This window comes from Stigmatopora argus, chromosome 4, assembly GCF_051989625.1.
Source record: "Stigmatopora argus isolate UIUO_Sarg chromosome 4, RoL_Sarg_1.0, whole genome shotgun sequence".
Lineage (NCBI taxonomy): Eukaryota > Metazoa > Chordata > Actinopteri > Syngnathiformes > Syngnathidae > Stigmatopora > Stigmatopora argus.
Window position 1 is genome coordinate 15582417 of NC_135390.1, and position 13941 is coordinate 15596357.

Below are 13941 nucleotides of genomic sequence, written 5' to 3' on the forward strand. Positions count from 1 at the left end.
AAGAAAAAAATCACCAACTCATTGATGACAGTATAGGAGTTAACTTTTGATGTATGAGAGTAGTATATTGATTTTACCGTGTTTTACTACACACACAAATGTTTTACCAAATTTATAATACATCTTGATAGTACATCGGGGACATCAGAAATGAATGCAGCTGACTTAGGTCAAGCGGTATGGGCCACCTTGGCCAAAACACTTCGAGATAAGCAAAAATAAGCAACCATTCCCACAGTGTACAATTCATTCATTGAGCCATTCATTCATTAAACCATCTTCCATGCTGTTTTCCCCCCATGAACTGATTATTATCCAATTACAGGGTACAAGGCCATGGGGGGAACACAGGGCCCAGAATTGAACTCTTGATCTCAAAACTGCGTGGCGGATGTGCTAACCACACAGCTACATTTACGTTCCAGTTTTCGATACACCATCTTGGTTGTGGGAGGAAACAGGAATGTCCGCAGTAAGGAAAACCAGATAATCATGATTAAAGCTCCACATGTAAAATACAAAGACCTCAAACCACGTCATTTTAAGAAGTCAAAAGTTTCGCTTCTGCATTTGTAACAATGTCATGTTATGGTCTCCATCTCCGGTGAGGTCATTAGGAAAGGCAAAGTCCAGCACCCCCCTTTGCCCAGCGTTTGCTCTTTATTTGTCATTGTTGCTTCACATTTCGTCAACCTCTTGTGATGCTTTGCTTGAGCCAAAACTATCAATCTGAGCTCCACAGGGTTTGCGTGTGTGTGCGTTTTCTCGTCCTATCTTCGTGCGACGCCACCCTTGACGTCCCACCTTTATCGCGTGGACATGTCTCTTTGCGTGCACTAAAACTGCCAAGATGTGTTCCTTTTAGTTCTGTACGTATGCGCATGTGCGCCGACATCCTTGCATTTTCTGTCAGTCGGTCTCTCCCCCCTCATTAAACGTCCTTCTCTCCCTGCTCCCTCCTCTTCTTCTTCTTCTTCCTCCTCGACACCCGGCGCTCCCCTTGCCCGTGGCTATATGATCGCGAAAAATGTGTTTACAAAACTCGCTCTCTCGCAGATCAAACTGTATGGATGAATCAAAGACTTTGCAGAGACAGGCTGAGAAGAAGAAAAAGAAGCGGCCAGAGGAGGCCTTCTCATTTTTAAAATTCTGTTTTTTTTCCCTTTCCATCTCCCTAACACACACACACATGCATATGTTTGTGTGTATGTCGCCTGCGGTAGTAATACACTACCTTTAAGGTCCCGTACAAACAATGGATGTCTCCCAGTTAAACATGAGATAATGCACTCTTGATGTGTTAGGCTGGAACGCAATTCCGGCCAGGGATTCCAGCAGGGGCGGTGAAAAAAGCGTGGGAAGTCAGGATGTATGTATATTGCAATTTTAGCGTAGCATCAGGTGACCTCGCAAACTCGCGGGAGTTTTGTCGAGAGACGGAAGAGATTGTGTCATGGACAGGTTGTTTGCATGTTGTAAACAGCTTCACATCGTTGAAGCTGAGATAATGACAATTAGCCCAACTACGAGGATTTTCTGAGCATTTTCTCTCTTTGGATCAATGTCGGCAAAGGCCCAATTATTGGCTCTGTAAGAGTTCAAGTGCATTTGTTTGAGGTATATTTTGCCTTAACCAGTTTATTCAAGAAACAGTTCAAGCATGCTGAGAATATACCAATAACCAAAAAGTAAATATTCCATGCCTCGAAAAAAAAACAATCTGTAAAAATTGGAAGGTTTTAGTATCATTTTACTCTAAATCAGGGGTGTCAGACTCGGGTTGGTTCGCAGGGCGCTTTAACGTCAACTTGATTTCACGTGGGCCGGACCATTTTAAACATAATATTTAGATTTTTTTTAATAAATGGATTAAAATAAATGGATTAAAAGCCCTGAATGTTCAGTTTTTTAAAGATCTAAAACAATGTTTATTTTAGCTTTTTTATATATATTTTTAGATTTTACAAAATAATTTTTGAACTAAAAACACAGAAAAAATTGATTACAAAATTACAATTATTGATTTAAAAGGGGGAAAATCAGGAAATGTAATACACATCTATACTCTTCATTTTAATTTGATCCTAAAACAGAAAGTCGGCACTCATGATTTACTTTCCCGGGCCACACAAAATGATGCGGCGGGCCAGATTTGGCCCCCAAGCCGCCACTTTGACACATGTGCTCTAAATAATTGTAAAAGTACAAAAGGTTGTCTCATGCCTTTCCACCTTTACGGTACTCAATATGCTTTCACACTAAATCAACATTCACCTACTGATGACACACTCAGGAGCAATGTGGGCATCATAATTTTTCTCAAGCAAACTTAAACGAGGTCACCAGGGCAAAGAATCGAACCTGAAACCTCTGGGTTGGGGAATCACTAGTCTACCCACTGAGCTTCCCCCAATAAAAAAATACAACAACTCTCATAATACAAATGTAGAAAGCCCACAGTTGTTCAGTTTGTTCTTCAGTGAGTCAGGTCAATCACATTTCAACAATCAGTTAGCATGTGGAAACTCATTACGTGTACTCGTTTAAAGAACTAACGAGCCACTCTACTGATGTATCAAATCTCTGCCATTGAAATTGTTCTTAAATGTCCTCGGCGTAGGATCAATAGTCTTATCATCTCTGATCAGTCGATTGAGTGTTGCCGCTTTATCGCCTGTTGCTGCCTTGATAGACGTGTGTGGGAAAGAAGGTGTAAAAACACCAGAAATGACAACATAATCATCATGGTTTTCCTCCGTTCCAATGTGCTTTTACGATAAAAAGAAAAAACCCAGTTTGGCGGCCCGATGGGTGAGTGGTTAGCGTGTCGGCCTCACAGTGGGAGGCTTGGGTTCAAATCCAGGTCGGTCCACCTGTGTGGAGTTTGCATGTTCTCCCCGTGCCTGTGTGGGTTTTCTCCGGGAACTCCGGTTTCCTCCCACATTCCAAAGACATGCATGGTAGGCTGATTTGACACTCTAAATTTCCCTTAGGTATGAATGTGAGCGTGAAAGGTTGTTTGTCTCCTTGTGCCCTGTGATTGGTTGGCCACCAATTCAGGGTGGCCCCTGCCTCTGGCCCGAAGTCAGCTGGGATGGGCTCCAGCACCCCCGACCCTAATGGAGATAAAGCAGTTCAGAAGATGAAAATGAAATGAAATAAACCCAGTTTATATAGAATTGATCATTTGGAAAACATTGAACAAATGCATAATCGCTCTTGTGTTGACTGCAAACCATTGCTTAAATTTTTTCAGAGTGGTTAGAACCTCTGCCTCACAGTTCTGAAATCAAGCAGAATTTGCATGTTCTACCCCTGCATGTGTGGGTTTTCTCCGGGTGCTCAGTTTTTCAAATTGTCCGGAGGTATGAGTGCATAGGGGACTTGTCATTTGTCTAATTGTGCCCTGTGATTGGTTGGCACCCAATTCATGGTGTACTCTTCCTACTGCCAATTGTCAGCTGTTTTAATTCTTGTGGGGATAACAGCTGCCAATTTTACCACATTGTTACTTTAACGTATGATTGTTGTTGCTTTCTGATAATATAGAAAATGGCCCTCCCGACTTCTGTCTATTTTTTTCCTTTTCATTTTGCAAAATATGGCTGGTGCGATGTATACTGTGTGGCTTATTTCCGAAAAATACGGTAATCATTTTTAAAAAGGAAGGGAACAGTCGAAAATGAGCAGTCGCAAGGAGGAGGAGGAGGAGGAGGGTGAGACAGACATGCACAGGGAGCGATTATCGCAGGTTTTATGTATGAGCTATTGATTGAGTCAGTGGTGACTTCTTGAGTGGTTAATTCGGGAACTGAGAGCGATAGAGGGAGTAACTGGGTGACTAGAGAGGCCAACGCAATGGGGTCCTAAGTGTGTATGTTCTTGCGCACGCACTTGGGCGTCTGTTTGTGTCTGCGCGGCACCACTTTAGATTTCAACATGGCCCAGAAAAGGCATTTCATCGCATTCTCTGGACAGTACCATGCCTCTCTTAATGGCTAGATGTGTTAAAAATAAAATAAAAAAGCAGAATAATGCATTGGCAATAGTATATTTTTGTTTCACGTTGTCCATTTGCTTAAAAATCATGACTCCAGGTCAGTGTTGTCATCAATTTTGAGGAAAATTATGTGAATATTGTTATTTTCTTTGACCAGGGGAGGTCAAATCGCAGTGTGAATGTGACCTCTGAACTATGGGTTTGACACCATTCATGTTCCAAGGAGATGAGATGAAGTGTTATTTTTCTTGACAGTTTTTCTATTTTAATGATCTATTAATTTGACTTTGTAATTGTTGTTAAGATTAAAAAAAAGTGTCTAAGCTTCTACTTAAAAGAAAAATTGAGGTGACAACCTGTTCCATTGATGCTAAAACAAGCTCTCTTCCTCAAACACACAACCACACAATTCTCTACAAGCGTGAAGTTGAGCCCACGGGACACTCATCTGTTCCAAGGAAACAACAGATGGTTCCCTTGTTTTCTCATTGTTTGAACTGTGCGTGTGTGTGGCGAGGGCATGTTAAGGCAGGATTTGATTGGAGTGACAAATACAGTCTTTTTCCTCTACGTTTTCAAGCTATCATATCACGGAAGGCCCCTTTTGGCAGATCAGTTAGATATAAAATGGACATCTGCCAACGGGATTTCCAGAAGATAGCCTAGTCCATATTTGGGCCAATCTGTGTTGTCGATGTTTTCCCAAATAACTGGAACTGGAGTGAGGTACAAAAATAAGGAAATGATGTGCCGTAATGGAGAATTCAAATTCAATTTTCAAATTCAAAAGCCTTTATTGTCATCATACACAGCTGCGTATAACGAAATTGGTGGTGCTACTCCAAGCTTTTCAAAGTGTGTTTTCCCAGTAAAAAAAAAACATAAATAGTTGTATAAAAGTATAAAAAGTCACATCCCGGCTAGGTGAATTCTAAAATATTGCACAGAATTCTAAAATATTGCACAGGATTCTAAAATATTGCACAGGATTCTAAAATATTGCAAAGAATTCTAAAATATTGCACAGGATTCTAAAATATTGCACAGATTTCAAAGATATTGCACATTGTTATTGCACACCCCAAAGTTATCGCACAGAAGGGATTATGTGTCGTGCTAACTCGAGTTCAGAGTCCTGATGGCCGTGGGAAAAAACTGTCCTTAAGTCTATTTGTCCATGCTTTGTGAGACCTGTAGCGTCTGCCAGAGGGCAGTAGCTAGAACAGGTTGTGACCAGGGTGGTATTGGTCCCTGACAATGTTCCTGGCTCTGCTGAGGTAGCGAGGGCTGGCAATGTCATCCAGTGAGGGCAGAGAGCAGCCAATGATCTTCTGGGCAGTAAAAGGTAATGACCCAGAATTGAACCCTGAACCTCATGACTGTGAGAAGTTACCCATGGAACGCTATGTACTAGTCTTTCATCACTTCGGTTGACTCCTGTATTGTACTCTTGCTGTTTTCCATACTTCTAGTAGTAGTAGTAGTAGTAATAGTAGTAGGAGTAATAGGGGATTGTGTTATACATCAACAAGATGGAGCTGTGCTAAAGGGAATTTTATAAAATGATTAACCAATATTGATCCATATATAAGGTACATCGGATTATAAGGCGCACAGCCAGCTTTGGTGCGGAAAATACGGTAATTTGTTTCCTGGCTTAGCCAAACCAACATCAGCCCCGAAAAATTCACCAGTACGCGCGAAGGTCAGCTAACTGCGTCGCTCCCGCGGACGTTTTTTGATCTCTCATCCGTGAGATCAAAGGCGCTCTAGGGCTATTAGTCCGCGCGAGCCATTGATCCCTGATCGATCTGAGCTCGACGCCGCCGTCCATGGCGTGCACGCGCGCGTCGAGCCCCCAAGAACGAGCACAGTGTGATAGTGATAGCTCAGGCCAAACTGAACTCTAGCGCTGATTTTTTTTCCTTTTTTTTTTTTTAGCCGCGGGACATGAAACAATGAGGCCCGAGCCGGTTTTAATAAAGCCCGCTTTCCCGCCTTTCAACTCTGGCGCGAGGCGGACGAGTCCCGGCAACGAAGAGCGATCGATAATTAATGACGATGAATAATTTAACCCTATCGATTGATACTTTCTTCTTCATCCTCTTACTACCCCAGTCTTTTTCCTTATTTATTTATTTTTTAGTCTACCCCACAGTCCCCACTCCACCATTCCGTCCCATGTAATACTAATACATCTGAACCCTCTCCAGCCACTCACCTGCTTTTCAAAATTTGTTGGGCGTTACGATAGGCAGTGTCGGGATCTTTACCTTGTGAATAGCATGCACCTTTTCACCATTTATATAATGTCAGTAGTAACAATTATAATTTTGTAAAATATACGGAATAGTGCTATCCCAAATTTTTAGATTAGCTGAGTTGCATTGGCATATTTCACAGGGAGTTTAGAAGAGTCAGCAAATCAGCAGAGAGTTAAATGTGTTACCGAAAGAAGTCATAGTTCAGGCATGAAAGGGTCATCCCTTATCAGGTCAATTGAACCTGACTCAATGTTTAAAATCTTGAAATCAACATCTTTGTTTTTGTTTAACAACATTAACCTACTTCCTGGGTAGACAGTAATAGTGGCAAATTGACACAATGTACGGTCCTATCTCCTTCATGTTATTGTTCTTTCAGTGTTCTCTTGGTTGGACCTGATGTTGTTTTAGTCAACAAACAAGAATGGAGTCACTGACTTGTAAACGTCCATCAGGCAATATTTTTTATTATTGCTGCTTGTTCTTGTTAGTGTGGTGGGTGTACTGGAGTCCATCCAAGATAACTTTGGCCGTGGTCGTAAATGACTACAGCACAGGGGTTCGCACAATTTTAAATGATCATTTGGGAATCTTTTATTGAAAATCAACATATTCCAAATATAGTCAAATTTAAACAAAATACCAAACACAATTTGCCTTTGCAAATGTGAAATTTCCCAATGTAGAAGGACCGCAACCTCCTCCTCCAACTCGCGTCTAACAAACTCCCATCGCCCAGTCGTTGTGTTGTGGCAGCCTGAGGCGCGGCAGTGTGTCAGAGCTAACCAGAGAGAGGGGAAAGGAAAGATGGAGTGAGAGACAAGAAAAGAAAAGCTGGGTGGAGGGCTCGCTTGTTTTGACAGCAATAAGCATATTGTTGCCCAAGTGCCAGACCTTAGCCATTTTCAGTATAGTCACTTAAAACCACTGGCCCACTAACCTCACATCCATAGAGCCCACTTTTTCAAACAAACAGCAAGACTACAGCTTACAAAAGTTTTTTTTTCTGAAATAATAATGTGGAGCAACCAAATAGCATAAAAACAGATGTAATATTTTTTTCAGATTTTTCTCCTCATCACTCAGTTTTGTTTTACTTCAACCAAAAAATGGCTTGTAGCTCGAAATAGTTGTGGCACTCTTAAGTCAAGACATCACAGCATTTTGTTGCTTTCATCGTGATTATACTATACAATAATATTAATTTGTTCATTTTCAACACCGCTTATTCTAGTCAGGGTTGCAGGGGGTGCTGGAGCCTATCCTCGCTATTCACACTCACATTCGCATCGCCACTGAGCGGTAACCGATCCCAGGCTGCTCACAGTCAGACAAGTGAACCACTACACCACATGTGTCAAAGTGGCACCCTGGGGGCCAGATCTGGCCCGCCGCATCATTTTGTGTGGCCCGGGAAAGTAAATCATGAGTGCCGACTTTCTGTTTTACGATCAAATTTATATGAAGAGTATAGATGTATATTAAATTTCCTGATTTTTTCCCCCTTTTAAATCAATAATTGTAATTTTTTAATCAATTTTTTTCTGTGTTTTTAGTTCAAAAATATTTTTGTAAAATCTAAAAATAGTTTTAAAAAAAGCTAAAATAAACATTGTTTTAGATCTATAAAAAAACTGAATATTCAGGGCTTTTAATCCAGTTCTTTTAATCCATTTATATAAAAAAAATCTAAATATTATATCTAAAATGGTCCAGCCCTCATGAAATCAAGTTGACGTTAATGTGGCCCGCGAACGAACCCGAGTTTGACACCCTTGCACTACACCATCAGGTGGCTACAATACAATAAAATATTTTCCTAAAACAGATTCAAATTCCCAATTAAAATCCAAGTTTCAGGTTACTTCCAATAAATTCTCATGTATTTCCTGTGATAGTCTCCAACTTTGAAAATTCTTCGAATTGGCAAATCTATTTATACAGATCTCCCTCTGTGGTTTTATTTGTTTTTAGTATCACATGGTGGACCGGATGAAACGTGGAAGTAGGGTGATTTTTGCCTACGGTGCTGTCGGTTCCTCACCCCGGGTGTTTAGTGCGTTGTCAACGTGTGATCCATCATCAGGAGTTGAGAAAGCCTCCTTTTGTTTGGAGTCCACCATCCTCGATGCCCTCTCCTCCATAAAGCGCCTCTTGCTTTTGTGCTCTTTTATCAGCGCGCCAACGTCTTTTTTAGCAAAACAAAGTGCTCTCTGGCCGTATTGATTCAGTCACTATCGATGGGCTCTATGTCTTTATTTGTGTCGGTTACCTGAATACCTGCGCATTTGTATCCTGCTGTACACTTCCAACCTGTGTGTATGCTGTGTGTGTAAAAGTGAATGCGAGTAGGCGCAAGCGTGCACGAGCAGGGCTATTCCCTGGGCTGCTAGTTATAATGTTTCTGGGGGTGATGGGGGGGAACTTGAAAGCCCTCCACTGCCCAAATCAAAACTAACAAGGAAATGATGGGGGCTCCTTTATCTCCTCTCTGGCCCAGGGCGGGGAGCTGAGGGGGTTGAGGTGGGCGGCAGAGGCGGTGAGGGATGGATGGAGGAGAAAGGGGGGTCGCCGTGCTTCCTCTTTGATTTGTAAAAAATGCATTACCTCCGAAATCAAACGGAAAATTACTGCGGCGACGCAAAACATACCGAGGGGCGGCGCGAGAACAGTGGGTGGGGCTCCGAGAGAGGCAGAGGAGACACGGGATAGGTGGACGCCATAAAGGGAGGATTCACCTGCGCCAAAAGCCGCCAAATCCTGACTGAATCCGAGGAGGAAGAGAAACGCGGAATATGAAAAGCTCGATGCTGTAGTGATGACCCGCCGCCTGCCGGGAGGTTGCCAATGTATCTTTCGACCTCAGATGGAGAGTGTAGTTTTTTAGTTCAAGGCAGCGAGCTTGTTGGAGAGCGGAATTTTAATAAAGGGCCGAGTAACAGGCCACATTTCGGCCTCCAGTTGTGGTTGCTGTGTGAAAATGAGGAGTAAAATGGCTCCCAGGGTGTGCAAACTTCAACTTTTTTTTAAAACTGACTGACAAAACCTTGACCTGAAGTGTTGCTTTCTGGGACAGTTTCTTCATAAAGGAAACTGCTTGAAAATGCTTCTTTTGTTGCCTATCTGAACTCATATTTGGTTATGTATAATTTTGGCATATTTTGAACAGAGTTTATCCCTCCTGTTTTTTCTGGATATTGCATCTTCTTCCCACCTTTTAAAAAACATGCAAGTTCGGTTCAAAGGCAAAAAAATTAGGGTTGAATTGATTGTGAGCCATTTGCTGGGAAAATCTGCATCAATTTGAATCACAGCAAGGTCACTGATTATTGGACAGCACAACACAGAAAGAGGCGTGGGGAAATTAATAATCAATGTTAAGATGAATGGGTAAAAAGAAGCCCCCAAAAAAGAGAAATATATCTAAACACAGAAGGGAATGGGGTGAAAGCACGACAGATAAAGCTAGCGAGTGGCAGAGCTCCTACCATCCAAAGGCCAGCAGCGAGGCGAGAAAGGGAGTCTCTCTCAAAAGAGAGAGAAATAGAGAGAGAGTGAGAGTGAGAGAGAAGTGCCTGGAGTTAGCAATAATAATTTATACAAACACACCTTAATAATTCACGTTCTATTTCAATGCTGGAGGGAAAAATCCCAAATTCACAGAGCATAATTAAATAGAGTCAGAAGAGCAGCAGAAGAAGAAGAGCGAAGGCAGGGAGGCAGAGGGCAACATTAAAGATGGCAAAAAAGAAGTGCGGCGGTGGAAGAAGCAGCGGCAAGGGCATTTTTCTTGTTCTTCATGTGATCTTTTGTAAAACAAGCCCGATGAAAAGTCGCCGTGTGCCGACACAAGCGCCACCCCAAATCCTCCTGCTCGCAGCATCGTTAGTATTATCATTAGCATTTCACAGATTTACATGGGCTAACAACCCCTACCTCATTTAGACCTGCTGGCATCTATTTAAAAAAAACTCCTAATTGGAATTCAACTGTTACTCTTTGGTATCTGCTCTCACCGGAATTTTCATGGTAGTGCTATGAAAATGAATGTGCTGTTCAAAATGAATGAACTCATTGACCGTTATTGATGGCGATAGACTTTTATTTCAAATGGATTGGAAGTCTGCAAGTGACAAACTAATTTGTCAATGGTACCGAAAGATTCAGACTTTTTTTGTTGAGACAGTAATCAGTGAAGATTAGGAAAATAGCAGGTCTGCATTGGAATGAAGGGGGGAAGCCAATCATATTTAAGTGGTGTAAGGATACATGAAAAAAATGTTGTGACAGAATGAAAGGAAAAGAGAAAGTCGTGGAAGATCTTATGGCAATTTTCCATTGTTAAAAAATCACTCAAAGTTAGAAATTTGCCATTAAATGTTTTAATGTTACAAAAACAGCTCTTTGAAAGTCTGGCTTGGAACATTGTGTAATTTTATGGGGGCTTTTTAAGCACAAGACTAATAAATGATTTTGTTTAATTCCTATTCTTGAAACAAAATCATGTACATAAAGAACACATTCTTCAAAAAAGGCTCAATTTTTCTCTATTATTTCCATTTTAGGTTAATTTTAAAGCTTTACTAGCATTTTTTACATACTATGTACACATCTTTTAGTATTTTTTTATATATATATTGGCTTACAGTGTTTCCAGCTACTTTATATTTCTTCTTTTCCACATTTTTGCAAGTTCAACAAAAACCTCTCCGACTCCAAATGTTCCTCTCGGCATATTGAACATGATGCAGTATTTGTAATAGGTATCGACTCCACAAAAACGCATCAAACTTTTACGTATAATTCGCCCATACTTTTGCGCCAAAATACTGGAAAAATCCTGTCTGATTAAGTCAAATTAAACTTTAACGTGCTCTTCAAGTGCACCAATGCTTTTTTTATATGTGGGCGGCGTGGATGTCCACTGCATTGCATCACGCTCAGCCTCAGGTGGCTGTGCAGGATCGCATCCATCAAACATCAGCGTATTTACACGAAATATTACCTTGCCCCGTTACGCATCAATACGAGGCACGTTTCGGAATCCGCGCCGCCTGCGTCCTTCGGCCTACGTGCGTCTCGTCCGCATTTAATACCTCGGAAAAAAAGGCCCTCAGCTTACGAGTGTCTTTGTGTTTGCTTGACAGGTGTTGCAGAGGCATGGACTGTAACTGCGTCAGCGATCTGCTTCTCCCTCCAGTGCCAGCACTCTGGACGCCAGGTGGGTACTCAAACTACTCACCTAGTGTAATCTTTGGAAACCCTGAAACATCATCAAAATAACAAGACAAATGACTGCTATAATCCATTCACAAAAAAACCTTTGATCAAACAAGGACTCTCAAAAGCCGCCTAGCTTACTGCTGAGAAACCGTGACCGGACGTTTCGTCGAAAGACGTTTGGTCGACCGGACGTTTGGTCGACCGGACGTTTGGTCGACCGGACGTTTGGTCGACCGGACGTTTGGTCGACCGGACGTTTGGTCGACCGGACGTTTGGTCGACCGGACGTTTGGTCGACCGGACGTTTGGTCGACCGGACGTTTGGTCGACCGGACGTTTGGTCGACCGGACGTTTGGTCGAACGGACGTTTGGTAGAACGGACGTTTGGTCGCCGGGTTCGCTTGCTGTCAAATTATGACAGAGTTTACTGTTGATATTTTGATATTAGATATTTAGATATTAAACTCACTCTCTCTCGCTCTCTCATGATTATAATTTTGAGAGCTGGTTTCAACAGTAACAACCCGGCGACCAAACGTCCGGGAACCAAACGTCTTTCGACCTAACGTCCGAGTACCCTGAGAAATAATGCAAAATGCCATTGAGAGGCGTAAAGGTAGCATTGTGTATTTAAAGAACAAAATTCGAGGCAATAGCTGCATTTCTATTACCCCGTGTAATTCACAAAACCAAAATTTTGCAACGGGAAACAGGTTGATATCCTCTGTCTGATTCTTTCTGACATTCTTAGCCCAAAAGCAACTTGTAGAGCCTGACCTGAGACATTTTCGTAGTCTTCACACATCTGCATAGCAGCTGAAGGCGGTGTCATTTCTAGGTCACAGGTCCGTCATTACTCTCTGTGAAAACACAAATGTCACTGCAGCATAGTTAGCTGACAAAATTGTGACTGTCTCTGAATGTTTTCAATTCTGCATTAGACTCTATTTAGGTGGCCCAAAGGAGCCCACCATGATTTATGACTGCAGAAGCTTTTGACAACCTTGATTTCCTCTGAAGCTCTTTTTAAAACTTGGTCACCCTCTTAAAATAGTCATAAAAGTCATGTAATTTTTTCAGATTTTTCAGGACACACAAAAAACTGAACCATTTGTTGAATATATGATATTTTCAAACAATATTAATTAAAATGGTAGAATGGCACAATCTGTTTAACTGAAGATATAGGCAATTTTACCAGAGGTGGGCAGCATCATGAGCGGATGATTTATCCCCCCCCAAAAATCATTAAAAAAATAAAATAAAATTCTGATTCATCTTTTTAACCATGTCACCAAAATGATTGCTTGTTCACATGCTGCGAGGCAACTTTCATAAAGATCAGCAAAAAACTATCAATTTACTCTCAACAAAATACATTCCATATAAAACACAGTTTTCTGCTCTATTTCGTTCTTAGGACAGGGCAGTCTCCACTGATGTTGATCTATAACATAGAGTATCCTTGGCAGGGATCTGCCCTCTGGTCTAGCTTTATGTTCACTTTGATTGTCCAATGAGTACAAACACTTGACTCTGTGTGTGTGATGTGCAAACAGGCTGCTTTGAGGCTTGTGCGTGTGTACGTGCACACGCGTGCGCTGCAGCATCAATCACATCTCTCCCAGAGTGTTGTCATCACGCACCTGAGCAATCTGTGCAGCCTAGAGGGCACGAGCGAACGCTAAAGTAGCTCAGGGCAAGTGCTGTGATATTAAACACACCATCCGTCACCTTCATCGCTCATCCAGACGGCGACCTCCGGTCCCCAGCGGCGATTAACAGAATTAACGACCAGTCTCCTCCTGCGCAGGGTTCGCTTTCCCGGACTGGGCCTACAAGCCGGAGTCCAGCCCCGGATCGCGGCAGATCCAGTTGTGGCACTTCATCTTGGAACTGCTGCAGAAGGAGGAGTATAATGGCGTGATCGTGTGGCAGGGCGACTACGGCGAGTTTGTCATCAAGGACCCCGACGAGGTGGCCCGACTCTGGGGTATCCGGAAGTGTAAACCTCATATGAACTATGATAAGCTGAGCAGGGCGCTGAGGTATTTATTTAATGTCATTTTCTGCCTTCACAATAATCTCGATTAACCACTCAATTTAAAATGTCAAACCTACAAGTTCACCAATTTCCAAGTTGGCCGAGTTGCGAGACGTTACATTGTTTATTGTTTTTTTCCGCTCGAACATTTTTCATGTTTACGTGATTCTAAAGCGAGATAAAGTTTAGAACCTATTTTGGAGGAAGGTCAATATTCCTCAATTTCTCCTTATCGGCGGCCATCTTAATGGAAAGTTGACTGAGGATCTTCCTAGTAAACAAAGTCGATAAGGATTTCTAAATTAACTTGTTGGAACGCTTTCTCGAGCACCCCTCCAATGCATGGTTACCATAAATAACTTGAGCCACCATCACGTCACCTCCTTTCTTCCTCCATGGCCTTTTTTTA

The 13941-nt window shown here is 42.0% G+C and overlaps 1 protein-coding gene and 1 long non-coding RNA gene across 8 annotated transcripts in view; one reads left to right on the plus strand and one right to left on the minus strand.

Moving 5' to 3' along the window:
- erfl1 (Ets2 repressor factor like 1) overlaps positions 1-13941 on the plus strand; it is a 97537-nt gene that overhangs the window by 76361 nt on the left and 7235 nt on the right. For all 7 annotated transcript variants that reach the window (XM_077597947.1, XM_077597951.1, XM_077597946.1 and 4 more), the window contains 2 exons: positions 11412-11485; positions 13302-13536. In XM_077597947.1, coding sequence (XP_077454073.1) covers positions 11425-11485; positions 13302-13536 — 296 coding nt within the window. In that variant the 5' untranslated portion in view covers positions 11412-11424. The remainder of the gene's footprint in view (positions 1-11411; positions 11486-13301; positions 13537-13941) is intronic.
- LOC144072717 (uncharacterized) lies at positions 11335-13921 on the minus strand. Its single transcript, XR_013299912.1, has 4 exons — positions 13883-13921; positions 13223-13387; positions 12266-12348; positions 11335-11527 (listed from the first exon to the last, which is right to left on the minus strand). It is a non-coding gene; the product is annotated as an uncharacterized LOC144072717 (long non-coding RNA).